General features: G+C 39.3%; 1 protein-coding gene across 1 annotated transcript; it reads left to right on the top strand.

The window, feature by feature from the left end:
* The first annotated feature begins 146 nt into the window (after positions 1-146).
* LOC113092673 (dynein heavy chain 11, axonemal) lies at positions 147-27668 on the top strand. Its single transcript, XM_026258384.1, has 63 exons — positions 147-226; positions 429-587; positions 735-857; positions 936-1058; positions 1547-1771; positions 1852-1943; positions 2080-2206; positions 2312-2476; positions 2567-2692; positions 2838-2945; positions 3030-3161; positions 3252-3412; positions 3482-3638; positions 3736-3881; positions 4175-4291; positions 4387-4525; positions 4632-4724; positions 4840-5034; positions 5153-5230; positions 5397-5529; positions 6356-6483; positions 6588-6736; positions 6823-6973; positions 7060-7191; positions 7307-7480; positions 8011-8215; positions 8299-8464; positions 8554-8656; positions 10373-10612; positions 10716-10877; positions 10972-11165; positions 11416-11578; positions 11692-11815; positions 11917-12059; positions 12146-12307; positions 12802-13035; positions 13353-13499; positions 13686-13799; positions 13950-14093; positions 14419-14601; positions 14871-14876; positions 15489-15590; positions 15695-15829; positions 15947-16120; positions 17792-18027; positions 18134-18256; positions 18398-18602; positions 18688-18852; positions 20076-20216; positions 20424-20594; positions 20697-20819; positions 20955-21148; positions 21813-21961; positions 22162-22289; positions 22368-22595; positions 22851-23042; positions 23124-23243; positions 25047-25289; positions 25374-25556; positions 25692-25807; positions 26106-26218; positions 26524-26664; positions 26782-27668. Exons 1-63 carry the CDS (start codon positions 197-199, stop codon positions 27027-27029), a joined length of 9483 nt encoding a protein of 3160 aa, XP_026114169.1. The 5' UTR covers positions 147-196; the 3' UTR covers positions 27030-27668.

Raw genomic sequence — 27668 nt, 5'->3', positions numbered from 1 at the left:
TCGACAGTACAAAGTTCTCCTAATAACCAAGTTGCACACATACATAAAAAAAGTTTTTTCTTTAAACTTAGTCTTGGTCTATCTAAAATTTTGTCCCAATATTCTGGTTGGCATCTTCTTTCGGGAATGATGGGTGATGTAGTCCAGCATCTCAGACTGGACTAAGACTCCATGGAAGGAGATCAATGTGGAACAGATGGATATGGAGCTCAGAAGGTTTGCTAAGGTATAGTTTAAATACTAACGGTATTTATACTACTTCAACGGTCACCATATGCGCAAAATGAGAATGGAATGCAGTCATTGGATGTGGTTTATGACAAAAATCAGACACAAATGAAATGGTGCCTTGTAAATGTATGTTTATCGTTGCTTTGACACGAATTATCATAGAATCAGAGTGCCTGTATATTTATGTGTATGTGTAGGAGATGAAGACTCTGGACAAAGATGTGCGAGCGTGGGATGTCTACAGCGGTCTGGAATCCATCGTTAAGAATTCGTTGACATCACTGAGAGCTGTTAACGAGCTTCAGAACTCTGCTGTCAGAGAAAGACACTGGCAACAGCTCATGCGCACAACAGGGGTAAACCCAAACCAGAACAACACAACCATAGCCTAACCTTGCTTGCTCTTTAGAAAGAACAGAACGGTTGACTAAATATATATCAGCTGAGAGATACAGAAAAACCTCATGTGAGTAATAGAGGAATCCCTCTTTTTGTGACTGTAGGTGAGTTTTGTGATGGATGAGAACGCCACACTTGGTGATCTCTTAGAGCTGCAGCTCCACCGTGTGGAGGAGGAAGTGAAGAACATTGTGGACAAAGCAGTTAAAGAGATGGGAATTGAGAAGGTACAGGAAGGAGATTGAAAGCATTTCTGAGAGACTCTCTGAGGCATTTCTGGTCACGATAAAATGTTGTGTGTGCAGATTCTTGGTGAGATCAAGCAGACATGGTCCATGATGTCTCTGTCATATGAGACACACACAAGTACTGGAACACCTCTGCTCAAGGCTGATGAAAACCTCATTGAAACCCTGGAGGACAACCAGGTACAGTAGCTGGGTTTAGCAGAAAATCAGTTCCAATCAGTTCAGCTTATATGTATATATATATGTTCATTTTATTCAGACTAGTTTAGTTCTGTTTAGATTATATCAATTTAGTTAGGTTATGATCAGTTTAAATCAGTGTAATTCTAATTCTAATTCTAATTAGTTTGATTCAGTTCACTTCTGATCAGTTTATCTCAATTAATTTTAGTTCAGTCCAGTTTGAATCAGTTATGTTTGGTTATTATTAGTTTAGATCAGTCTAGTTTAAGTTTAAGTTCCATTCAGATCAGTTCAGTTTGGTTTGATTATAATCGGATCGGATCTGTTCTGTTCTGTTCAGTTCAGTTCAGTTCAGTTCAGTTCTGATCAGTTTAGTTCAGTTTGGTTCTGATTAGTTAAAGTCATCAATGTAGTGCAGTTCCAGTCAGCTCAGTTTGGCTCAGTTCCGGTAGGTTCTGTTAAATTCACTCGTGTGTGTTGCTCAGGTTCAGTTGCAGAATATTCTCATGAGTAAGTATGTGGAGTATTTCATGGTGGAGGTGAGCGGCTGGCAGCGGAAGCTGGTGGTTGCTGATCTGGTGATTGGCACATGGTTGGCGGTTCAGCGCACCTGGGCTCACCTCCAGAGCATTTTTACAAACTCTGAGGACATCCGGAACCAGCTGGCCCACGATGCAGAGCGGTTTCAGGGCATCCATCAGGACTTCCAGGTATTGTGACAGAACATGCATTATATAAGTAATATGCTTTATATAAGTAATAAATGTTATGACACAGAATGTTCTTTCAGAGTTTAATGAGCACTGTCGTGGAGATTGATAATGTGATAAAAGTCACTAACCAGCCAGGCTTCATGGAGCAACTTGAGACTCTTCAGCAAAGGTATGTGTATGTTAAGCTCTTATTGAACATTAACTTTTGGACGCTTTGCCATTGCAAACCACTGTCAGTGTGAATGAATTTTTTATACTTTTAATATAATAAGAATTATGCATGTGTCTGTATATGTGTATCGCAGATTGTCAGTGTGCGAGAAGGCTCTGGCTGAGTATTTGGAGACAAAGCGTTTGACATTTCCACGCTTTTACTTCGTCTCAGCTAGTGATTTGCTGGAAATAGTTTCTAAGGGAACTCAGCCCAGAGAGGTATCTGTTATATCAATACACTGGATTGGTACATAATAAAAGTCCTCTCTGTGTTTACCTTTTAAAGAATGTGTGTATTAATTGATTTGTGTGTATAATGCACAGGTGACTCGACACTTGCTGAAGCTCTTTGACAATCTGGCTGATCTCAGCTTTAAAGAAGAGGAAGATAATGGAGGATTGGATCCCAAAACACCTGTTGCCTTAGGAATGTACAGTAGAGAGGGAGAGTATGTGCCCTTCTCACAGCCCTGTGTGTGTGAGGGACAGGTGAGACACAATGACAAACACAAAACATTTCATCTTTAGATGCTGCATTTTTAGAAACCTTCTGTCTGTCTGCTGTCTGTCATGTAACAGGCTGAGTGTTGGCTGAATGCTCTGGAGAAGGCCATGTGTTCCACTGTTCGCCAGGAGATCTCTGAAGCTGTGGCAGCATATGAAGACAAGCCTCGAGACCAGTGGCTCTTTGACCACCCAGCACAGGTGTGTCTGGTTTGGTTGAAATGTGAAAACAGTCATATAAAGAAAATTGATTTTAGATCACTGATTAAAGGTTGGATAAACAAAAAACAATCATGTTATATCAGGGCAGTTTAACGTTCATTTCAAACATATGTTTGGTTCTCAGGTAGCACTGACTGGAAGTCAAATTTGGTGGGCGACAGATGTGGGCATTGCCTTTGAGAGGGTGGAGGAGGGTTTTGAGACTGCTTTGAAAGACTACAACCGAAAACAGGTAAATTAAAATACAAAGCACTAACTAATGAAATGTATTTTATGTTGATATCTGAGAAAATGACTTGTTTGTGACTGACTTTAGATCAGTCAGCTGAATTCTCTGATAAACATGCTCCTGGGTGACCTCACTCCTGGAGACAGACAGAAGATCATGACCATCTGCACTATCGATGTCCACGCTCGTGATGTGGTTGCTAAACTCATATCTCAGAAGGTAATAAAACCAGCATTTCAGTGTTCTGTGGCCTTAAAAAAGGGTTTGGAACGAAGAAATATGATAAAATCATAATGACGTGTGTCCTAGGTCACCAGTGGACAGGCATTTGCGTGGCTTTCGCAGTTACGGCATCGATGGGATGAGAAACAGAAGCACTGTTACATCAACATCTGTGACGCACAGTTTCAGTTCTCATACGAGTATCTAGGGAATACCAACAGACTGGTCATAACACCACTCACTGATCGGTCAGTGTCACAAATAGTTACTGATCAGATTTGTCAGCTACTGTCATTAATTGACTATGTACCCGGCAGATGTTACATCACTCTGACTCAGTCTCTGCACCTCACCATGAGTGGCGCCACCTCTGGTCCGGCTGGAACTGGCAAGACAGAAACCACTAAAGACCTAGGCCGATCACTCGGCATCATGGTCTATGTGTTCAACTGCTCAGAGCAAATGGACTACAAGGTTTGCAGAACACAATACATCGGTCTGAGGAACACTATTCGCATAACTCTCTTTAGTTAATGCATTGTTTCTTTCTCTTTCTTCCTCCCTGTTTCAGTCCATAGGTAATATCTATAAAGGCTTGGCCCAAACAGGAGTGTGGGGTTGTTTTGATGAGTTTAACAGGATTTCAGTGGAGGTTCTGTCTGTGGTCGCTGTGCAGGTGAAAACCATTCAGGATGCAGTCCGCAATAAGAAACAAAGGTCAAGTCCATTTCTCACAGTTTTCAGTTCCCTAGTGTTGTGTTTGAGCAAATATCTTACCAAACCTCAGCTCCATTTCACCCCATTCTCTTCTCTTTGTTTTCCATACAATTTTGTACAAATTCCATCTCACAGCAGTCCAAACCATCTAGTTGAAACTTGTCTTTTTCTATAACGTTCTATTTTTTACATTCCAATCCAACTTTTATCCCATCATTTCGTCTCATCCTGTTATATCAAATCTCACGCATCTCACACTTTCCCATTCTATTTCATGCAATTCCATTTATCAGGTTTCACTTCCTGGGGGAGGAGATTGAGTTGAGGCCTACAGTTGGGATCTTCATCACTCTGAACCCTGGATATGCAGGGAGAACTGAACTACCAGAGAACCTTAAAGCGCTTTTCAGGTTCAGGCTCTGGTTTTGTTCTGAACGGAGTGAAAATAGACAATAATATCGAAAAATAGATCTTTCTGAACATTAGCTCTGTCTCTGTATGTCAGGCCATGTGCAATGGTGATTCCTGATTACGAGTTGATCTGTGAGATCATGTTGGTGACCGAAGGTTTTTTAGATGCACGTTTGCTCGCACGCAAGTTCATCAGCCTCTATACACTCTGCAAAGAGCTGCTTTCCAAACAGGTATCCACACTCACACACATTCATACATAAACACACCTAATGCTCTTGAGTTATTTTAGACCACTGTATTGGGTGATCTTTCAAACAAGATGATTGTTTCTTGTAGGATCATTATGACTGGGGCTTGAGGGCCATAAAGTCAGTCTTGGTTGTTGCTGGCTCACTGAAGAGGGAGGACAGGAGCCGGCCTGAAGAGCAGGTGCTCATTGGACTGTTAGATTAGATGTGATGTATCTTGCTGGTCACCTTTTGTATTATACAAAACATATACAGTTTATTCAGTAATTTAATGTGGTGCATGTGTGTGTTTTTAGGTGTTAATGCGTGCTCTACGAGACTTTAATCTGCCGAAGGTTGTAACAAGTGACGTGCCAATATTCTTGGGTCTGATAAGTGACCTCTTTCCTCTTCTGGACATCCCACGCAAAAGAGACCAAGAGCTTGAACAGAATGTGCGCCGGTCGGTCGCTGAACTTCACCTACAGCCAGAGGAGAACTTCATACTCAAGGTGTGTGTTGCATATGAGAAATGTTCAATTGTTTTGACATTTCGTGTTTTTGGATATAGAACCCCATTACTTGCACAACTTGTCCTCTTCTGTTTCTTATCCCTTCCTCCTCTCTCAGGTGACCCAGCTGGAGGAGCTGTTGGCAGTGAGACACTCTGTTTTTGTTGTGGGCGGACCTGGAACAGGAAAAAGTCAGGTCAGTCAGAGTTAATAACTTCTTCTATGTATTTGCTGCTTTTTGTTTCTTTTTCTTACATAATGCATGATATTCAAAGAGACTGTGCTAGCCAGCCCAAATGTGTTTAGTGATCATGTTTCAGTAAACGAATTATTTATGATTTATCTGGTTGTTTGTGGGTCAGATTCTAAAGACGCTGCATAAGACCTACTCTAACATGAAACTGAAGCCCATCTGGACTGATATCAACCCTAAAGCTGTCACCACTGATGAGCTGTTTGGCTTCCTGCACCCAGCTACACGGGAGTGGAAAGACGGTATGTGAGGGGGTGTGTGTTTATGGAAGTATGGTTTCTCTTGAGGTTCATCGCTGGAGACAGCTGTCAGCTGTGGTGTGTTTGTGTTTATGTGCAGTAGTTTCACTCTACTTTTGAGTGTGTTATGTTTGTCTATTGCTATGAGAAAACATATGTCTCATCAAATTCTGAATTCAAATACATGGTTGGGACTTTTGATTCATAAAGGCACAACATATGACTTTAATTCGAATCAAAATTTTGTATAAATGCTAAGTTTGGTGAAAGGGTGATTGAACTACCATTGAAAGGTTTGGGGTCATTAAGATGAATACTTTTATTTATCATAAAGTCATTAAATTGTTCAAAAGTGAAAAAAAGTAATTTAAAATGTTACGAAATATTTATTATTTCAATTACACGCTGTTCTTTTAAACTTTCTATTCATCGTAGAATCATGAAAAATGTATAACAGTTTTCACAAAAATATTAAGCAGAACTACTGATATGAAATTTTTTATGAGCAACATAAAATCAGCATATTAGACACTGAAAACTGGAGTAATGATGCTGACATTTCAACTTTGGTATCACAGAAATAAATTTGAATTTTAAAGCATATTAAAATATAAAGGTTGTCACAATATTACTGTCTTTTTTAACTAAACAATTTTGAACAGTAGTGTATAATTACAGTAGCTTAATTTAAGAGCAGTAGGTCAATTATAAGATATTTTGTTGTCTAATGCAATGACAATAATACTTTATTTAAGTGTGAGCCATTTTATGTGTGTATAAAAATGTGCAAGATGGTGTTTGTGTGATTGCAGTTATTTGGGTGTTGTAGGTCTGTTTTCTTCCACTATGAGAGAACTCTCTGCTATATCCCATGATGGGCCGAAGTGGATTGTTCTAGATGGAGACATCGACCCTATGTGGATTGAATCACTTAACACCGTCATGGATGATAATAAGGTTTGTCATCATGATATAAAACAATAATGCCTGTGTAAATAATAAATGTAAATGCTGTGTAAATGTTACTTATTGATGTGTGATGTGATGTTTGGATATATTAGGTGCTCACCTTGGCCAGTAATGAGCGGGTATCACTGACCCCCTCCATGCGTTTACTGTTCGAGATCAGCCACCTGAAGGCTGCAACCCCGGCTACAGTATCTAGGGCTGGAATTCTTTACGTGAATCCTCAGGATCTGGGCTGGAGTTCGTAAGTGACAGTATTCACCCAACGGATATAATACTGAATACTACAATTTGTTTTTGTGTCACTTAACCCCACATTTTGATTTACAGGTATGTGACAAGCTGGATAGACACCCGTCGGGCCCAATCTGAGCGAGCAAATCTCACTATATTGTTTGATAAGTATGTTCCCTACTGTCTGGAGCAGGTCAGATGCAACCTTAAGACAATCACACCTATACCTGAGTCAAGCATGGTACAGGTAAGAGGCACACAATCCAGCACACATTTTTGTATAGCAAAACATTTCTGAAACTTTAAAGTATGGGTATTCTTTTGGTGTATTAGACGCTGTGTTGTCTGCTGGACTGCTTACTAACCGAAGAAAACACCCCTCCGGACTCTCCACGTGAGCTCTACGAGCTCTATTTTGTGTTTGCATGTGTCTGGGCCTTTGGAGGGGCACTATTTCAGGACCATGTTAGTTCTGAGAATTAATGTACCATGTTTACTATAAGTCACATATCTAATGTGATCTTCACTTTGTGAGTCTCTCTATCTTTCTCAATTTTTTGTTTCATTTTTTTCTTGTCAGCTAATTGACTATCGTTCAGAGTTCAGTCGTTGGTGGTGTAAGGAGATGAGAGCCGTGAAGTTTCCCTCTCAGGGTTCAGTGTTTGATTACTACATCGACCCAAACACCAAACGGTTCACTCCGTGGAGTGAACGCACCCCTCCCTTTGAGCTGGATCCTGACATCCCTCTGCAGGTCAGTTTTGAAACAAACACAAAATGCATCTGTCTGTATCATTATTTTCATAAAACAATTGATTAGAGTTTGACTTGTTAAAAGCTTATAGTTCAACCAAAAATTAACTTTAATCTTTGGGTGAACTGTCCCTTTAAGGCCCATTCTCTCCAAGAGTGATAACTATAACTTAATAGTGGGAAGGCTTTTGATTGCCTTTCAGTGTCTTATCATTCAATATTATTCCAGTGATATTGTTCCTTTGTCATTATCATTATAATTTTGGTGTAGACTCTTTTTTTCTTTTTAGAGTTGAGATGACTTTTTCTTTTACTTTATGTTCATAGTTATTTTTCTTGGTGTGAACAGGCCTTTAAAGTCACAGCGACCTCAGATGTTTTGTTTTCTGTATCATGTTATTGATGTTGATGACTTAAGATATTTTTAAGGTAAACCTAGAAAGAATCAAAGAACTGTAAAGATTTGCTTCTTTCGCTTAACTGTTACATAGTAAACATTTTGTCCTTTTGACATTTTGTCCATGTGTACAGACGGTGTTGGTTCACTCAGCAGAGACAATCAGCCTGACATACTTCATTGAGTTACTTCTGCAGAAGGGGAAGCCAGTGATGTTGGTAGGAAATGCTGGTGTAGGGAAAACTATCCTGGTCTGGGATAAGATTGCCAAACTCAAAGAGGAATTCATGGTCGCAAAAGAACCTTTCAATTACTACACGACCTCAGCCATGTTACAGCGTGAGTGAGACACTGTATATTCTCACAAACACCAACAATCATTACTTCCAAGCATTATTTCCATTCTGGTTGTTTCATTGAAGGTGTGCTGGAGAAGCCTCTGGAGAAGAAGGCAGGCCGCAATTTTGCACCTCCTGGCACTAAAAAACTTATCTACTTTGTGGATGACATGAACATGCCTGAGGTAGATGCTTATGGCACTGTTCAGCCTCATACCCTTATCAGACAGCACCTGGACTACTCCCACTGGTATAAAAAAACATGTGCATCAATGCCTGTATATGAATCAAGTTGTACTTTTAAATGTTTTGATTAACATAAATGTTTGTATTTTGTAGGTATGACCGTCAGAGACTAGTACTCAAGGAGATTCATAACTGTCAGTACATCACCTGCATGAACCCAACAGCAGGAAGCTTCTCAGTCAATCCTCGACTACAGGTAACCATAGCAACCCATACATATCCAGCCCTTATCTAGAAGTAACCATAGCAATATTTCACCTTTGACTTGTTGTAATTATAACAACAAATTAATATCCAGTTTAGTATCAAAGGTAGACATGAAAAGAGCCTAGTGAAAAAGATTCTCAAATAGGAGGGGTTTGATTTTATTATGTGGTCTGTAAAGTTCAATTGGTTATCGAAAAACACTTCCTGTTTTCTGGCTGAGCTGAATGGTACTGTCATGAGCTATCGGTAGCCGTGTTTCCACTGTCAGGCCAGTGCGAGCCACGGCTTAAAACGGGCCAGGCGGGGCTAATAGCCTAGGGCCAGTAGCATCGAGGCCAGAATAGAGCAGCGTTTCCACTGTTGAGCCTGAAGCACCGCTGCGCTTCTCTAAAACACGCCTGTCAGGAACAACGTCACGCAACCCCATCATTTCACCAACAAAGAGAAGTTATCAGAAAACTAAGAAATAAGTCACTGAAACTAGCGTGATCACAAAACGAACATGATAAAAGTGTCTGTTTGTTTGCATGCTTTTTAAATATTTAAATTCAAAAGCATCAATGTTTTACTATAGAAAACGTGATACATTGATCATAATGAATTAATTTATCAGCACTCAAAATTAGTCAAACAGAAATAAATGTATTTCTATTTTGTTTATTTATTTTTAATGCTTAAGCATTATGAAAATAGCCTGCTTATTCAGTCGAGTCTGTTTATGTTTATTTGTAGCCTATAAGTCACATTTAGAATGAATGATATAATATCTATATTTTTATGAAAGCTCCCGAGCAAAAAAACATTATAATATTTTTATAACAGTCTACGCGGAGCTAAACTTCCGAGACGAGACTTATGACAGATAAAATATGTTACTAAATAATGATTGTGATAGAGAATAAGAAGCTGACGTCTGATTTCTTCAAGTGGTTGCATTTATCATGTTTACTTTGGTAACGTTAACTTTTGCATCGCTTATAAATATTTCTGCCTTGTTTAGTGATTATAATCCACATCGGATCAAGTTATTTCAAACACTCACTGCTGACTGAAAGTGAGTTTTGAGCTTGACTTATTTTAAAAAGTCTTTAATGCTGGTGTTATAGCTGTTATGTTTCTGAAATGATCCGCAGCGCTGAGCTCTCCAGACTCAGAGAAACTCCACCTTTGTTCATAATCACTCCTTTAGCCCCAGCTGACCCGCTTTGGCCCAAGGTTTTCGTCGGGCCAAAAAACCCTGGCCGTTGGCCCTGAGGAAGTCCCGACGAAGCACGATCAAGCCCCGGAAGTGACAGTGGAAACGCGACTGGCCCTGGCACGCACTAGCATGCCCGTTTAATCTCGACAGTGGAAACGCGGCTAGGTAGCAGTGGCAATAAAATGCTGTGCCTGATGGTAGATCCCAGTAATGCAGTGCCTATTGCAAGAATGAGAGGGCCAAGCACTGAACCCTGAGGCACTCTGGTGGTTAGCTGATAAAGGAATATTTGGGAGTTCACAGTGTTAAAGGCTGCAGTCAATTCCAGCACAATGCAGAAAGATAGACTGTAGGTAACTATAAAAAACCATCATGTCCGACCTGGAAGGAGTGTTAGCCTGCCTTACAATTTAATTGGTGTTAACTAAACAAAGAAAAGTCCTGTTCAAAATACACACCTGGTTTTACATTCCACAACTATTTTCTCTTTATTCTCTCCACCCACAGAGGCATTTTTCAGTGTTTGCTGTACATTTCCCTGGTGTGGAGGCTCTGAGCACTATATACAGCAGCATTCTGAGTGGTCATTTCCAGCAGGGTGGCTACAGTTATGGTGTTAGTCGCATGACCAACACACTGGTCCAGGCTGCCATCTGCCTTCATCAGAAAATGAGCCAGAACTTCCTTCCCACAGCCATTCGGTTCCACTACATTTTCAACCTCAGAGACATTTCAAACATCTTCCAGGTATGTGTCTATAGACCAGATACACTGCTGGGAGTGAAGTCACTTTATACATATTGGTGTTGACAGGCTGTTTTCTGTGTTCTTATGTTTTGTGTGTGTGTAGGGAATTATCTTTGCTCTGCCAGAGCAAGTGCGGTACCCTATAGACCTAGTTCACCTATGGCTGCATGAGTCGTCTCGTGTGTACTCAGACAAACTGATGGAGGAGAAAGATGTGGAGCTGTTCAACAAGATTCTGCTAGACACAGGCAAAAGATACTTTGAAGTAAGCATAACTTCTCAAAAACCTGTTGGGGCCTCCAGTGAACTAGAAGACCATTTGTCGAAAGTAATCTTTTGCTTTCTTTTTCTTTTTGTAGGGTATAGATGAGTCTATTTTAATTAACCAGCCATTGATCTTCTCCCATTTCGCTCACGGTATGGGTGAGCCACGTTACGCACAGGTGACTGACCTTGAGAAGCTTCAGAAGACACTGATGGATGCTCTTGAGCACTACAATGAGCTCTACTCTGACATGAACCTGGTGCTGTTTGAAGAAGCCATGCAACACATGTAAGATGGCTAGAAAATAACAAAACCACATAATTCAGGGTCTTTAATTCAAAATTTACATACATTATACTACATAAATAATACTTAAGACATCTCAAATAAAATTTAGTTTGTCTTCCTGATGCTGATATTCAGAAACATGAATTCTGAAGGTTAAGCACCTCCTTTGTTGAGAAATTTCATTTTAAAGTTTACTTTGCACCTTATTTGTGGAAAGTGCTGCAATTGAAAGCCTTATTGGTGTGTGTAGTTGTAGGATAAGTCGTATTCTTGAGTCTCCTGTGGGGAATGCCTTGCTGATTGGAGTAGGTGGTAGCGGGAAACAGAGTCTGTGTCGGTTGGCTGCTTTTCTCAGCGTCCTGGAAGTATTTCAGATCACACTGAGAAAGGGTTACGGCATCGGTGACCTGAGGGTAATACACCCACACACATTGCATTTCAGTGGTCTCTTTTTATTTTAAGCTTAAAATTAAACATTTTAAAAAGTTTTCCCTTCTAATTCAAACCTTTTCTTTTTTCTTTGTAGAGTGATATCGCTGCACTGTACATAAAGGTGGGAGTGAAGAATATTGGCACTGTCTTCCTGCACACAGATGCCCAGATTCCTGATGAAAGATTCCTGGTGCTAATCAACGACATGCTAGCATCAGGTACACATTGCAAACTCCTCTCACATTTCCTTCTCCATACTCACATTCCTGTCTGTAGTTCTAATTTTTTTGTGTATATATGTATGTGTGTGTGTGTGTAGGAGATATACCTGATCTATTCAGTGAGGAAGAGGTTGATATGATTGTCACCTCTATTCGAGTGGAGTTGAGGGCGCTTGGTCTGCTGGACACACGTGAAAACTGCTGGAGTTTCTTCATTGATCGAATACGCAGACAGCTTAAGGTTGGTTTCCTTATTTAGAAAACTGCACCCTATTATGAATAAAACTGTAAATGTCTCTCTGATGTCATGCCTCTCCGGCACTGTAGGTGGTGCTGTGTTTCTCTCCAGTTGGCTTCACTCTTCGTACACGTGCACGGAAGTTTCCGGCTATTGTGAACTGCACCGCCATTGACTGGTTCCATCCTTGGCCCCAGCATGCATTGCAGTCTGTCAGCAGCACTTTTATACAAAATATCTCTGGCCTGGAGGTAACAGAGACTAGGGACAGTGAGAAGGATATATATATGTTTTTTTTTAATTACCTTTATTCTGTAAAGATGCATTCAATTGATATAATTTCACAATATATTAGCCTTTCATATAAATGCTGTTTATTTTTTTAACTTTATTTATAAAAGAATTCTGAAAAAACTACAGTTTCTACAAAAATATTAAGCAGCGCACATTGTTAATAATAAGAAACGTTTCTAGAGCAGATAGATTTTTTAAGGATCATGTCACACTGAGGTCTGAAGTAATTGCTCCTGAAAATGTAGCTGTCATCACGGGAATAAATTATACTATTCAACATATATTACAATGGAAAACAGTCATTTAAGTTGTAATATTTAATAATAATACTGCTTTTACTGTATTTTTGATCTAATGAATTCAGCCTCGTTGGGCAGAAGGTACATCTTTCGAAAACATAAAAAAAGTACGCAAAAATTCATTAACCCAGACATGTTTTCCTTCTCCTTAGCCGGCGGTAAGAGTGTCCATCAGTGAGTTTATCTCTTTCGCTCACACTAGTGTGAATGAAGTCAGCATAAAGTATCAACAGAATGAAAAACGCTTCAACTACACCACACCCAAGAGCTTCCTGGAGTTCATGAAACTTTATGGCAACTTGCTAGGGACAAAAAGAAAAGAACTGAGCCAGAAGATGGAACGCCTGGAAAACGGCCTGCAGAAACTACTGACCACTGCATCACAGGTCAACCTCACATTGAAAACTACACATAGGGTTCCAAAAAAATCCACTCCCAAACTGAACTGTGGAAGCTTAAAAATAAGTGATCTACCCTTTCTGTGAAGTGATATATCTGTTCTTTTGGCATAACCAAGGCTGCCTGTGCAGCGTGAGTTCATTCCACTATGGAAACTGAAGAGCTACAAAAATTTCAATTAACCTTAAAATTGTATTTTAACTATTACACCATATTCTCACTCCTAAACATTACAGACATCTTTAATTTTATATTTCAGGGTTTTAACATTTAAATAAAGTTATTATGTGGACCACTTTTTCAGGTGGAGGATCTAAAGGCTAAATTGGCCATACAGGAAGTGGAGCTGCAACTAAGAAACACTGATACTGAAGCTCTCATCGCTAAAATCGGACAGCAGAGTGAGAAACTCAGTCAAGAGAGGAGTGTAGCAGATGCAGAGGAGCAAAGAGTGAGACACACATGCACATATCCACCACAATATACAAAACCATACACATGCTTATAAATTATAATGTCACATGACTTTAATTGTTTTTTTTTTATAATCGTTATTTATGTGAATGCATCTGTTAAAATACATCATAAATGCCTCATAATAATTGTAATAGGTGTACAATATTGATTGCAATATCAGGTTGAAGCGATCCAAGCAGAAGTGACCAAGCAGCAGCAGGAGAATGAAGCAGACCTGGCAAAAGCAGAACCAGCTTTACAGGCAGCTAATGCAGCACTCAACACACTCAACAGGGTGTGTATTTGTGGGTGTATGCATGTTCTTGCACTAAAATGTTTTGTCTCCTGTATTGAACCGTTCTCAAACTGAGAATCAAAGTGTTTTGTTTCTACGTGCAGAATTGGGTAATCGTAAATGTAATTGTGTATTTATGTGTGTCTGTAGTTAAACTTAACAGAGTTGCGGACATTTCCGAATCCTCCTGCCATCGTATCTAATGTGTCTGCAGCTGTTTTGGTGCTGTTGTCTCCTAATGGCCGCATCCCAAAGGACCGCAGCTGGAAAGCATCTAAAGTTGTCATGAGTAAAGTGAGTGTGTGAAGAGTTGACATTTAAGATTCAATCTCAGGGTTTTCATGAGTCATATTTGCAAATGTTTCTATTTTAATTCTGCTGACATTTAACTTAAGTTCTGGAAATCTGGCTTTTACCTCTGATTCTCTCTATAAACAAAAGCCTGATTTTTTTTTTTAACTGCCAACATTTAGAATAACACATTTTTATTGAATCTTGAGTATTGAGTTTTCAAATGGAATATTGATTGTCTAGATGCATGAATAATTTGACTGTTAAACTGTAATGCAACTTAGGTTAGAGGTGTAAATTGACTCCTTTTCTTTGTGTTTATGTTGAGGTGGATGACTTCTTACAGACACTGATTAATTTTGATAAAGAGCATATCCCTGAAGCCACAGTGCGTGTGGTCAAAGAAGAGTATCTGAGGGATCCAGAGTTTAATCCAGAGTTTGTGCGTCTGAAATCATCTGCAGCGGCCGGTCTCTGTGCCTGGGTCATTAACATCATACGCTTCCACGAGGTTCTGCTCCCTTACACTATAATAATCATTCAGAACCAATGCAGTCTAAGTTACATGAAGTGCAAGATGCACAAAAATTGCAAGATCTTTCATTTAATACTTAAAATCTTTTGCAAAAAATCTGATGTTTGGCAGTGTGATTTCAGTTTTTGAGAACAGTTAATAGGGATTGCATTGTTGTGTGACTCCCATTCTCATTGTGTTTGTTTTGTGGTTGTATTATTTACAGTATATTTTTCTGCTTCTCTCCTCTATGCTGCTCTTTCCAGACATATGTGAGTAAACAACTGATAATCCGTTTAGATCAATAAATCATACAATAACATAGTACTTGAAAAAAGAACATTTCTGTGCAGCCTACAAGACCATATGTAATTATTTAGTTTTGATTGTAATTATTTTTGTATATTGTCATTTATACCCTACTCTTCATAGGTTTTTATCAGTAAGATGATTTCTTTTTTAGCAAAGATGCATTACATTTATTTAAAGTAATATTTGCCGTTAAAAGAATACATTCCATTTAAATAGAAAAAAAAAAATATTTTATGTAATGCTGTTGTAATATTTCAAAAATTACTCTTTTTACTGTATTTTGGTTAAATAACTGCAATCTTGATTAAAAATCTTTCTGACCCCATCCATACTTTTGAACAGTATGTATTGATTGTAGTCATCTGTTATGATTATTCCATCTTCAAATTAAGTGTTTTAATGGCTGCCATTATTATTATTGTTATTATTATTAACCTATTTATATTGGTTGAAAGAATCATTCGTTTCCAATCCAGTACATTGTAAACCACTCTACAGTATGTCATTCCAGAGATATTGTGAGATATTGAGATATTCTGATATTGTTTAAAAATGTGCTTGGGTTTAATCAGGTGTTCTGTGAGGTGGAGGTGAAAAGGATGTGTCTGGCTCAGGCAAACACTGATCTGGCCGAGGCTGCAGAAAAATTAGAGATTATCAGAAAGAAGCTGGCTGTAAGTTTCTTTCACTAGCTGTCTCTCTCTCCTCCACAATGTCTCATCTGTGTTTTACAAAGATGTGTACTGTATAATCTCAAATTTGTGTGTGAAATGTGGAGGAGTTGGATGGTAGTTTGGACACACTGAAAGCTGCCTTTGAAAAAGCAACCTCGGAGAAACTCCGTTGTCAGGATGAGGTGAACCACACCAACACCACCATCCAACTGGCCAACCGCCTGGTCAAGGGTTTAGAGGTCAGATTACACTTTTTTTTTTTTATGTTCTCATACTAATTTTAAATGTGAAATTCTACTCTATTTGCAAACTGTTTTTCTTTTGGTGTTTTCATGAAAAATGCATGTGTACTTCAGTCAGAGAACGTACGCTGGGCTCACTCTGTGGCTCAGTACCGTGAGCAGGAATCCACACTGTGTGGAGACGTTCTCCTCACGGCAGCCTTCATCTCTTACGCTGGCTCCTTCTCAAAGAGATACAGACATGAGTTACTTCATAACCTCTGGATGCCTTACCTCCGTGCCCAGAAGGTGTGTGTATGTCTTCGATTGAAACGGTTTGTCTTGAGTTCTGATATTGTCTGTTATTGTGCTAAATACATGTATTGTTTAAAAGTTCAGAAACCTCAGAGAGGATAGATTGCAGGGACATCGGTGTTTAAAAAAAAACATGGAGGGAATTGAAAACAAATTGATTCTTTGCATTCAGCTCTGTTTCTGTTATAAAAACTAATGCTGGAAAAAAATTATTGCATAAAAAGTTTTGGTTAATATAGTGAAAGAGTCTTGACATGTGGCCAAGGATGGTGACCCATACTCAGAATTTGTGCTCTGCATTTAACCCATCCAAAGTGCGCATACATACACAGCCATTTTTGCTGCGGTGCCTGGGGAGCAGCTGGGGGTTTGGTGTCTTGCTCAAGGGCACCACAGTCGTGGTATTGAGGGTTGAGAGAGCACTGTTCATTCACTCCCCCCACCTACAATCCCTGCCAACCCGAGACTCGAACTCGCAACTTTTGGATTACAAGTCCGACTATCTAACCATTAGGCCACAACTTCCCACACACCATATATGTGTGTGTACTGTGTATAAACATATATACATGCATGTTGTTATGAAGAGAGTCAGAGGCGTTCAGATCCAAATGCAGTATTTATTTAGAGAATGTTCAGAAAGGCAGAAATCAGGAATGGCATCAGGTGTGTCAGGGATAACCAGAATCGAAACCAGAAACAAGCGGCGATCAGGGCAGGCAGCAGAGAAATCAGAGTCGAATACACAGTTCAAAGGTCAAACACGGGAATAAGAAACACAGGGGGAAAAATGCTCTGAAATGTCAGACAGGCTAAACAAGACTTTGCAGTGAGTGAGAGTGATTGTGGTGCTTATATGTGTGTGTAAATGAGGTGCAGGTGTGGCAAGGAAATTGGCTGATGAATGAGGTGCAGGTGTGGCGAGGTGATTGTGATGCAGTGACTCATGGGAGATGTAGTTCGGGTTTGGTGCAACAGTATGAGAGGTGCTAGTGTCCAAGTGATGATATGGTGACATCTGGTAGTTGATGGGTGGAATGGTCCTGAGTGGAGTGCCCTCTACTGAAGTTCATGGGCACTCCAGCTAATGATCGTGACACATGTGTGCGTATTTATATATACTTATAACTAATAAATATGCATAGTACACACACATATATTATGTACAGTAAAACTTTGGATGTAATTAATCACGATTAATCGTTGCCCACCCTAATAAAGCAAATATATTTTACAGCAGAAATTCCCAAACAGAGGTTTGTGAACTTCTGATGAAATGGCAATGCTGGTATATATATATATATATATATATATATATATATATATATATATATATATATATATATATATATATATATATATATATATATATTCAGATTCAGATACTACATCGTGCTTTTACATTGCACCCTAGTATTTTTTTCCCTCTTATAATGTGTTTACCTTTTTTTTACCATTTTATACCCTTCCTGCTTAATTCAGGTTGTGGGTTTACTGTCAGGTCTAGTGTAGAAGGCCTTTCCCAATCCTTATAACAGTCTGTAATTGTTCTTGGGGAATAGTACAAGTATTTTACAGTCATGCAGTCCTTTTATTAGAATAGAAATGTTATTATACAAAATGATTCACTGTTATTGCTTTTGTATGTTTCATAATGATTTTCAGGCGCCCATTCCAATGACTGAGGGCTTAGATCCCATCTCCATGTTAACAGATGGTGCTACCATTGCTCAATGGAATAATGAGGGTTTGCCAGGTGATAAGATATCTACTCAGAATGCAACTATACTGACTAACTGTGAGCGCTGGCCTCTGCTCATTGACCCCCAGCTGCAGGGCATCAAGTGGCTCAAGAGTCGCTATGGCAACAGCCTGAAGGTCATTAACCTTAGCCAGAAGGGGTGAGCTTCATGAACATGCGGCAGAATTTACATCACACAATCTTCAAAAGATTACTTAGTGTTGTAATTTTTTTTATTAACATTTATTCTGTCGTTATTGCTTAAGGTATGTGGATGTGATTGAACAGGCCGTAGTCTCAGGAGAGCCTGTGTTGATTGAGAATATGGAAGAGACAATTGAACCAGTTATTGATCCACTGCTGGGCCGACACACCATCAAGAAGGGCAGGTAAACCACTATAACACAGCAATAATGCACCACAACACTGCCTTCCACACAATATACAACAAACAAGTGTATCAGTATAGTAAAAATGTCAATACAACAAACGTACCTTCATGACGCCGCTTTTTCTTCTGCTCTCTGCAGATGTATTAAAGTGGGGGACAAGGAATGTTATTTCCATCCAGACTTCAGACTGATTCTGCACACTAAGCTGGCAAACCCACACTATAAACCTGAGATCCAGGCTCAGACCACTCTCATCAACTTCACTGTCACACGGGACGGGCTCGAGGACCAGCTGCTCGCAGAGGTGGTCAACCTGGAGAGACCAGACCTCGAACATCTCAAGGTGTGTGTGTGTGTGTGTGTACTTCTTTAGTCAGATCTGAACATCCTTTGGAGTGTTACTGATGGGTATTTGTGTGTATTTGCAGTCAGAGCTGACTAAACAGCAGAACACATTTAAAATCGAACTAAAGCAGCTTGAGGATGAGTTACTGACGCGCCTCTTCGCAGCTGAGAGTAAATTCTTGGGAGACAATGTTCTGGTGGAGAAACTGGAGAGCACTAAACACACAGCCGCAGAGATTGAGATGAAGGTTTGTTTATTTTCAACTATTTTTTTGTTAGAAAATTCAATATGGCTGAATGATGTGGAGGTTAATGTCAGATTGCCATTATCAATATGCAGGAAGTGCTTTTGTCATGTGACAAGAACAAATAAACACAGTGATCTCATGGAGAGAACCATGGATTTTTTTTTCCTGCTCCAACAGTTTAGCCATTCATTTTTGTCACTGACCCACATAGGCTCTCTTTCCAACCCTAGTGAGCTTCCTCATTGTCTACTATTTTTTGGACTATAAATCGCACCTGAGTATAAGTCGCATCAGTCGAAAAATAAGTAATGATGAGGATAAAAACATATATAAGTCGCACTGGACTATAAGTCGCATTTATTTAGAACCAAGAACCAAGAGAAAACATTACCGTCTACAGCCGCTAGAGGGCGCTCTATACTGCTCAGTGTAGACTATAGGAGCACAGAGCAGCATAGAGCGCCCTCTGGTGGCTGGAGACGGTAATGTTTTCTCTTGGTTCATGTCTCTTAGTTCATTTCTCTTGGTTCATGTCAAATTAATTTTGATAAATAAGTCGCACCTGACTATAAGTCACAGGACCAGCCAAACTATGAAAAAAAGTGCGACTTATAGTCCGGAAAATACGGTATGCTTCTGTCTTACCATGTTCTGCACTGGTTTGGGGGAAATCTCCAAAACAGGACGAAAATGATTACTTTTGCATGATTACTGAGCACAAGTGGCACCAAATGCTTGAATGTTGTTACCAAAAAGAAAATGTATTTTAAATAAATACTTTAAATAAATAAATCCTAATAAACTTGTATCCTAATTTGAACAAAAACACAGTACAGTGTTTAAAACTGGTACACTCTTATTGGTTGCTGATAGAACGATCAAATTACCCCAAATAAACAAAATATAGTGATGTTTATTCATATGAAATAATGAGAACTTTGTGACTAATGGACATTTCTGTATTCTGTGGTCACAGATTCATCCCAGACCCAAACAAAGTATCTTATAATGCCACATCATTTTGAATGGTCTTCATGTTAGGAGTGCTGATAGATTCTCTGAGCTTTGGAACAGAGCTATTATAGTCATTTTTCATATAACCATATTCCCTAAACAATTAGACAAGCCAGGCTCTGCCAGAGATTTAGAGTTTTCACACTCTTTTTAGTTGTAATTTCTTGTTTCTTCTCAGTCAGATTCAGCTTTTGTGTTGTGTACTGTAGGTGTTGGAAGCGAAGGTTAATGAGGTGAAGATTAACGAGGCTCGTGAACACTACCGGCCCGTGGCTGTCAGAGCGTCCCTCCTCTACTTCATCATCAATGACCTTAACAAGATCAACCCCATGTACCAGTTCTCCCTTAAGGTACTGCCTTGTTTGTGACTCTCTGTATGCTTTCTGTAGGATAGTTGTTCATGTCTCCCTTCAAATATTTACAGCTTGGCTACATTGTCGCCAAATGGAAATAATATAAACAAAAATAATTTGTACGGCACCCAATTAAATAAATTAATTTAATTATTTCACTATCATCTTACATGTGTGTGTGCACTTGATATCTTCTCTCTGCAGGCATTTAACGTTGTGTTCCATAAGGCTGTGCAGAATGCAGATGCCTCACCTGATGTAAAAACCCGTGTGAACACGCTGATAGATTGTATCACCTTCTCTACATTTAATTACATCAACAGAGGCTTGTTTGAGAGAGACAAACTCACCTTTGCAGCACAGCTTACCTTTCAGGTAACCCACTCACACATGAACACTGGCACTCATGTTACGCTGTGTACCTAAAAAACACATTTTGAATGGGTGAGTACTGTATCTTATGTGTGTGTGTATTAGTTGCTGTTAATGAGTAAAGAGTTGGATCCTCGAGAACTGGACTTTCTGCTACGCTTCAACATTGATCACAGTTATGTCAGTCCACTCGACTTCCTGTCCAACTCCACTTGGAGCGCTGTTAAAGTAAGCACAAATCTGAAAACACACACACACAGCGTACTTGCATAAAAACCTGGGGCTGTATTAGAGGAACACTCTAACTTAGAATCCTGTCTTGTGGAAGGATAATTAAAAAAAATCTTTCAAATCTTCCTGCAGACAATGGGCTTCACCGATGAGTTCCGTGGTCTGGACCGGGACATCGAGGGTTCTCCTAAACGCTGGAAGAAAGTGGTGGAGTCAGAGTGTCCAGAGAAAGAGAAACTCCCTCAGGAATGGAAAAACAAGACTTCGCTCCAGAAACTCATCCTTATGAGGGCTCTCCGGCCTGACCGGATGACATACGCTGTCCGGTAAGTCTATGATAATGTAGTGTGTTCATTCAACATTGTAGGAAAGACAAATTAAAGTGTCAGTTCACCTCACCCTCATGTCATTTAAAGCCATTTCTTGCCTTTTTGTCCATCTGCAAGTCTGTAAATCCAAAACATATATGCGTTAAAAAGTACAAAATGACATGGCAAAAGTCAGCCAATGCACATTGATATTAATCAACATGTATAGAGCACATCTAATATGGTAATCAGGGATTCAACGACTAGCTACAAGAAGCACATGTTTGAGCTTCCGTTTACTGTTTTTTATTAGCTCTATTTTTGTACGTGATTGAGAATAAACTGTTCATCATGAAATGTGATCTTGTCTCTGCAGAAGAGAAACGTCTTAATTAAATATTACATTTCAAGTGTCTTCATGTACTGAAGCCTAAAAATGTTGGTTGGATGGACTTTCAGTGGGACAAAAAAAATTAGTAAATATAAAAAATATCTTTATTTGTGTTTTGAAGAGATTTGAAACAACCTTTTAATAAACACACACGACATAATATTTTCATTAATACCTACTGTACAAATTGGATTAATGTTAGCTATAGGGTTAGATTTAGGACACGCTTAGTATAAAAAGAATAAACCCCACAAAGAAAACGATAATGGATGTGTCCGTTTGCTTGTGTAGGAACTTTGTTGAAGAGAAACTAGGTGTACAGTACACCGAGGGCAGGAAGATGGAGTTTGCACGTTCATTCAAAGAGTGTGGTCCTGCTTCCCCCGTTTTCTTCATCTTGTCCCCTGGAGTAGACCCCCTAAAAGATGTCGAGTCCCTTGGTAAGAATTCATACAGACTTTTCTTTCATCTCATGCAAGAATCTTTTTTTGTTTTGTTTTTCATAGTGTCATGATTTCTGCATATTGACGCAGTAAAACCCAGGCTCACTGGTTCAGAAAAACTATGGGATATGCCTAGAAATTCAGTTTGAACAGAGATTGTGAACAAAGCCTTTGTGTATTTCTGTGTGCATGTTTAGGTAAGAAGCTTGGTTTCACTATAGACCTGGGAAAGCTCCATAATGTGTCTCTAGGACAGGGCCAGGAGTCAGTTGCTGAACTTGCCATGGAAAAAGCCTTTAAAGAGGGCCACTGGGTCATTTTACAGGTGTGTCCGTTATCTGTACATTGTATATTTCCGTTATTTTATGCATATACCTTATGCAAATGCTTGTGCTTCTTCTAGAACATTCACCTGGTGGCAAAGTGGCTGGGAAGTTTAGAAAAGCTTCTCGAACATTGCTGCGTGAACAGTCACCAAGACTACCGAGTGTTCATGAGTGCAGAACCTTCTCCCACTCCACAGGAACACATCATTCCTCAGGGAATTCTAGAAAACTCCATCAAAATTACTAATGAGCCACCCACAGGGATGCTGGCCAACCTCCATGCTGCACTGGACAACTTTGATCAGGTATGAAAAAAACGTGCATGTTGTTTTGGAGGCCCCATCCACAGTAAAATCCTATTGGTCCAAAAAAGCTGTATATTAAACATCAAATATGGTCTAATAGGTTTTAATTTAAAAGAAAGCACAATTTTGTAAGGCTTCAGACATGCCAGGAATGGGATGTAACACAAAAAAACTTTTGCTTGTGTGTATAATTAAGACAAATGAGAAAATTGAATTTCAGAAACACTTTTGATACATGCAGATGTGTTTATGTAGGGCATTCTGGACCAGTGTTCCCGTGAACAGGAGTTTAAGACCATCCTGTTCTCGCTGTGTTATTTCCATGCTTGTGTGGCTGAAAGGAGGAAGTTTGGACCACAGGGGTGGAACAGGAAGTACCCTTTTAACACAGGAGATCTCACCATATCAGTGAATGTGCTCTACAACTACCTAGAAGCCAACTCACAGGTGTGTTATTAACAAAAACTCATCTTTCTGTTTGTGTGTGTATGTAATACAGAGCCATGTAAACAAACGTCTGTTGCTCAGGTACCATGGGAAGACCTTCGTTACCTGTTTGGTGAGATCATGTATGGAGGTCACATTACTGATGATTGGGACAGGAGACTGTGCAGAACTTACCTGGAAGAGTACATGCAACCTAACCAGGTGTACACTCACACTCAAACACACATGCACAATGACAGGAAGGCTGTCATAGCACAAACACTGTAGTAAAAATTAAGTCAGCATAGTAATAGTTTATGATGTTTGATGTTATTCAGTTGAAGTTGTAGACTCATAACACATAATTTAAGATTAAATTATGTTAGTTCGGGCAGGGACAGATTAACGCATGGGCCTACCGGGCACGTGCACAGGACACTAGACCAGAGGGTGGCCCAGTGGATTTTAACCGTGCCCCCTCAGGATTTTAAGCAGAACCAGATGAGTTTTTACCATGCGGTGCATTATAACCAATCACACATGATTCTGTTGAGTTTATGAATGCAGTCAGATGCATTCAAATGAGTCATCGCTGAAAAGGCTGTTTTCTTCAGTGCGCGTGCTCGCTGACAGAATGCTGCTCTCCAGAGAACAATCTCATCATAAACAAACAGCAGATGTGTGTACGATGTAAGATATTCATTTCACAGTATAAACAGCTTCAGTGATTATAATGGGAGTTGTTGAGAGTGCTTGAACTCTGTCTAGACTGAAGTTAAAATGCTAATATTATTTGCTCTCTTTATGTACAATGAAAGTGTTATGATTAGTAACTTACAATGTTTTTATTAAATTTACGTTAAATGCAAAGCCAGTTGTATTAAAAATATTCTATGACATGACACCCATATCTAGTAACGTTTACTAGTTAAAAGATGGTTTTCTGCATAGGCTAGTTAATAGATATCACTTATATTAGGCTACTTTTCCCATAGCTCAAAGGGTTGGTGTCTGGCATAGGAGCTGATCCTGATATACATCACAAAGATCTTAAAAGGTCTTTAAAAAGCACATTCCTTTAAGATGGCATGTTGGATTGTTTATTTATCTTTCATAAAATACATAATATGTGATGTTGTGATGCCTCAATCCACTTTAAGCATTTAAAATGACTGGTTTTAGTTTTTAGTGCGAAGGAATTATATGTTTGTACAATATTGGTTATTGGCCACTCTTCTTTATTTTTTCAAAATTTAATATTTACATTTTTCTGTTCATCTGCCTTTTTTTTGTCTAACATCGTTTATCTTAGTTTACAAAGTTAATCTTTAAAAACCCTTCAAATTGAGTAACACCGTTGCTTGTAAATGTTAGTAAACCTCAAAATGAAAATACAAAATAGTATTGAATTTTATTATCTGGCCAGAGCCCAGTTTTCTGTTTATTGGATTTTAAATATTCAGTTTTCACAATTGGTTAATTTTAACTCCTGATTGTAACAAGGAGTCAGAGGCATTCGGATCCATGTGCAGAACTTTATTCAAAGAATGGTCAGACAGGCAGAAATCAGAAATGGTGTCAGGTACGTTAGGGGTAACCAGAATTGAAAACAGAACCAAGCAGAGATCAGGGCAGGCAGCAGAGAATCAGAGTCAAAATACACAATCCAAGATCAGACACTGGAAAAACAAACACAAGGGAAACCGCTCGGAAATGCTAGACAGGCTAAACAAGACGTCGCAGTGAGTGAGGGTGATCGTACTGCTTTTATGTGTGTGTAAATGAGGTGCAGGTGTGGCAAGGAAATTGGCTGATGAATGAGGTGCAGGTGTGGCGAGGTGATTGTGACGCAGTGACTCAGTATGAGAGGTGCTAGTGTCCAAGTGACATCTGGTGGTTGATGGGTGGAATGGTCCTGAGTGGAGTGCCCTCTAATGAAGTTCATGGGCACTCCATCTAATGGTCGTGACACTGATCAAGGTTTTATAAAAACAAATGCACAGATTAACACTTTTCTCATTACAGTTTGACAGGAAGTTGTCACTGGGTCCAGGATTTGTTGTGCCTTCTAACCTGGATTACCAGGGTTATCATGCATACGTAGATGAGATGCTGCCACACGAAAGCCCAGTGCATTATGGGCTGCATCCAAACGCTGAGATCGATTTTCTTACAGTGACATCAGACAGCCTCTTCCACACTCTTTTGGAGCTGCAGTCCAGAGACTCCAACATGGGTGAAGGAGCCTCACAGACCACTGAAGAGAAGGTCCGTTTCTGAGCTTTTGAAATGGTGCAGATCTGCAGATCATACATTTCCCAAATAAACTGTTTAAGCCACTGCTGTTTTTAGGTGAAGACAATCTTGGATGACATCCTGGAAAAACTGCCAGAAGAGTACAACATGTCTGACATCACGTCCAAAACAGCTGAACGCTCGCCCTACATTCTGGTCTGTTTCCAGGAGTGTGAGCGTATGAACATTCTCCTCAAAGAAATAAGACGCTCGCTCAAAGAGCTGGACCTGGGGCTAAAGGTGCGCTGTTATGCAGTTTTTTCTACGCTAATCTGTTTTCATATCACAGTGTCCTCTCATCTAAGATTTTAGGTGGATAGTCAAAAGCCTGTCTTTACAAATATAGCTGTAAACTAGTCTTGTTTTCCCTGGCAGGGAGAGCTGGCTATTTCATCAGAGATGGAGCAGATACAGACAGCTCTGTTTTTTGATAATGTTCCAGATACCTGGGCCAAGCTGGCCTACCCCTCTATATACAGCCTTGGTCTGTGGTAAGCAGTGAATATTAGCTATAAGGTCAAGCTCTGTTCTGAAACCGAGTGCTGCTTTGTAAGGTGCAAGGTCTGGTGATATTATTAAGATATTAGGAGATATCTTGTTTAAGGTCACATTTTCTGTGGATGAAATGATACCAGAATGCATTGCAGCAAACTCCATGATGATGTTGTTCAGTATCATAGTTTTACTGCCTTCAGTATGATTTTAGCTCACTAAGTTCTGAAACTATATAAAAGCTGTACTATTTATGATAACAGTTTGTATATGTAATGTCTGTGTGTATCCCATCAGGTATAATGATGTGTTACTCCGCTGTAGAGAGTTAGATAGCTGGACTCACGATCTCTCTCTGCCTAGTGTGGTCTGGATCTCTGGTTTATTTAACCCTCAGTCTTTTCTAACAGGTACAGTAATTAGCTTGTATATGAATAATACAAACATTTATATATGTATACTACCATTCAACGTTTGGTGTTGGAAATATTTTATATAGTTTTTGTAATATTCTTGTGGTAATCTTTTTTTCTTCAGGATTTGTTGATTATCTATCTATCTATCTATCTGTCTGTCTGTCTGTCTGTCTGTCTGTCTATCTATCTATCTATCTATCTATCTATCTATCTATCTATCTATCTATCTATCTATCGATAGGTAGTGTAAGAAGTTTTTTTGTTTATATATGTTCATCATACACTTTTTGTCTTTGCAGCTGTGATGCAGAGTTTGGCACGTAAGAATGAATGGCCACTGGACAAGATGAATTTGACTGTGGATGTGACCAAGAAGTTCAAAGAGGAGTTTAACCAGCCAGCCAGAGAGGGAGCCTACATCTATGGGCTTTACATGGAGGGTCTGTAATCATATATTCCAATCACAGGGCACTTCTGTCAGCCAATCAGAATGCTTTCTCATTTTATCTGAGCAATTTGGTTGCATTTGAATCTCAAGTCAATGCTTGTGACTGCAGGTGCACGATGGGATATTCAAGGTGGGACAATTGCAGAAGCACGCCTGAAGGAACTAACCCCCAGCATGCCTGTTATAGCTGTCCGAGCCATCCCAAACGACCGACAGGAGACGCGCAATACCTACGAATGCCCCGTCTATAAAACCAAACTACGTGCTAACACATATATCTGGACTTTCAGCCTGAAGACCAGAGAGAGGCCTGCAAAATGGGTTCTGGCAGGGGTCGCTCTGCTGCTTAGTGTGTGACGCAGAGAAACACACTCAGAATTGTGCACTGAAATAATACAGTTTTTAGCCTTATTTGAGCTATAACAGCAAATTAAGTGTATTATACTTTAGGTATGAAGTGAGGTCCAAATATCAGGACATTGTAAATTTAGAAATAAAAGCTAAAAAGTGCTTTTTCAGGGTTTCTGCAGATCTCAAAGTCTTAAATTATAGCAGAAAGTAAATCTTTAATAATGTCCTGGAATTAACTCTTGCATGCATTGCAAAAAATGCTTATCTTCCTCAGTATTTTAGGTTTCTAATACAATATCTAAACATCAAAACATTACAAAAATATACAATTTCTACAAATAAACGAAATTAAATAAGCCTAAATCAAGAACAAATATCTGTCCGTGGGGTATAAAACTTGTTTTCCCCTAGTAGAATTTTTTCTGAGCTCACTGACACATTTGTTCTCATTTGAATCATTAAAGTTCATTCTTATTTAATGTCATTTTGCTTCTTAAGTAAATGTAACATGATTTAAGAATCTTTAGATTTTTGCACTGGAAAACAAGACAAAATTACTGTAGAAGCACATTACCTTTTGCAGTGTGATCAGAAGGAACCGTCATTTTTTTTCATATTCTTAGTAACTCATTGTCTGCAACTGAG

The sequence above is a fragment of the Carassius auratus genome, chromosome 6 (genome assembly GCF_003368295.1).
Source record: "Carassius auratus strain Wakin chromosome 6, ASM336829v1, whole genome shotgun sequence".
Taxonomy (NCBI): Eukaryota; Metazoa; Chordata; class Actinopteri; order Cypriniformes; family Cyprinidae; genus Carassius; species Carassius auratus.
The sequence above is the reverse complement of the archived record's forward strand: the minus strand, read 5'-3'. Positions and strand labels throughout refer to the sequence as shown.

Coding starts and splice junctions, on each gene's coding strand:
- LOC113092673 (XM_026258384.1), top strand. CDS start 197: ATGGATATGGAGCTCAGAAGGTTTGCTAAG. Junction 11,816..11,916: donor CAACGACATGCTAGCATCAG/GTACACATTGCA, acceptor GTGTGTGTGTAG/GAGATATACCTGATCTATTC. Junction 13,036..13,352: donor TACTGACCACTGCATCACAG/GTCAACCTCACA, acceptor CCACTTTTTCAG/GTGGAGGATCTAAAGGCTAA.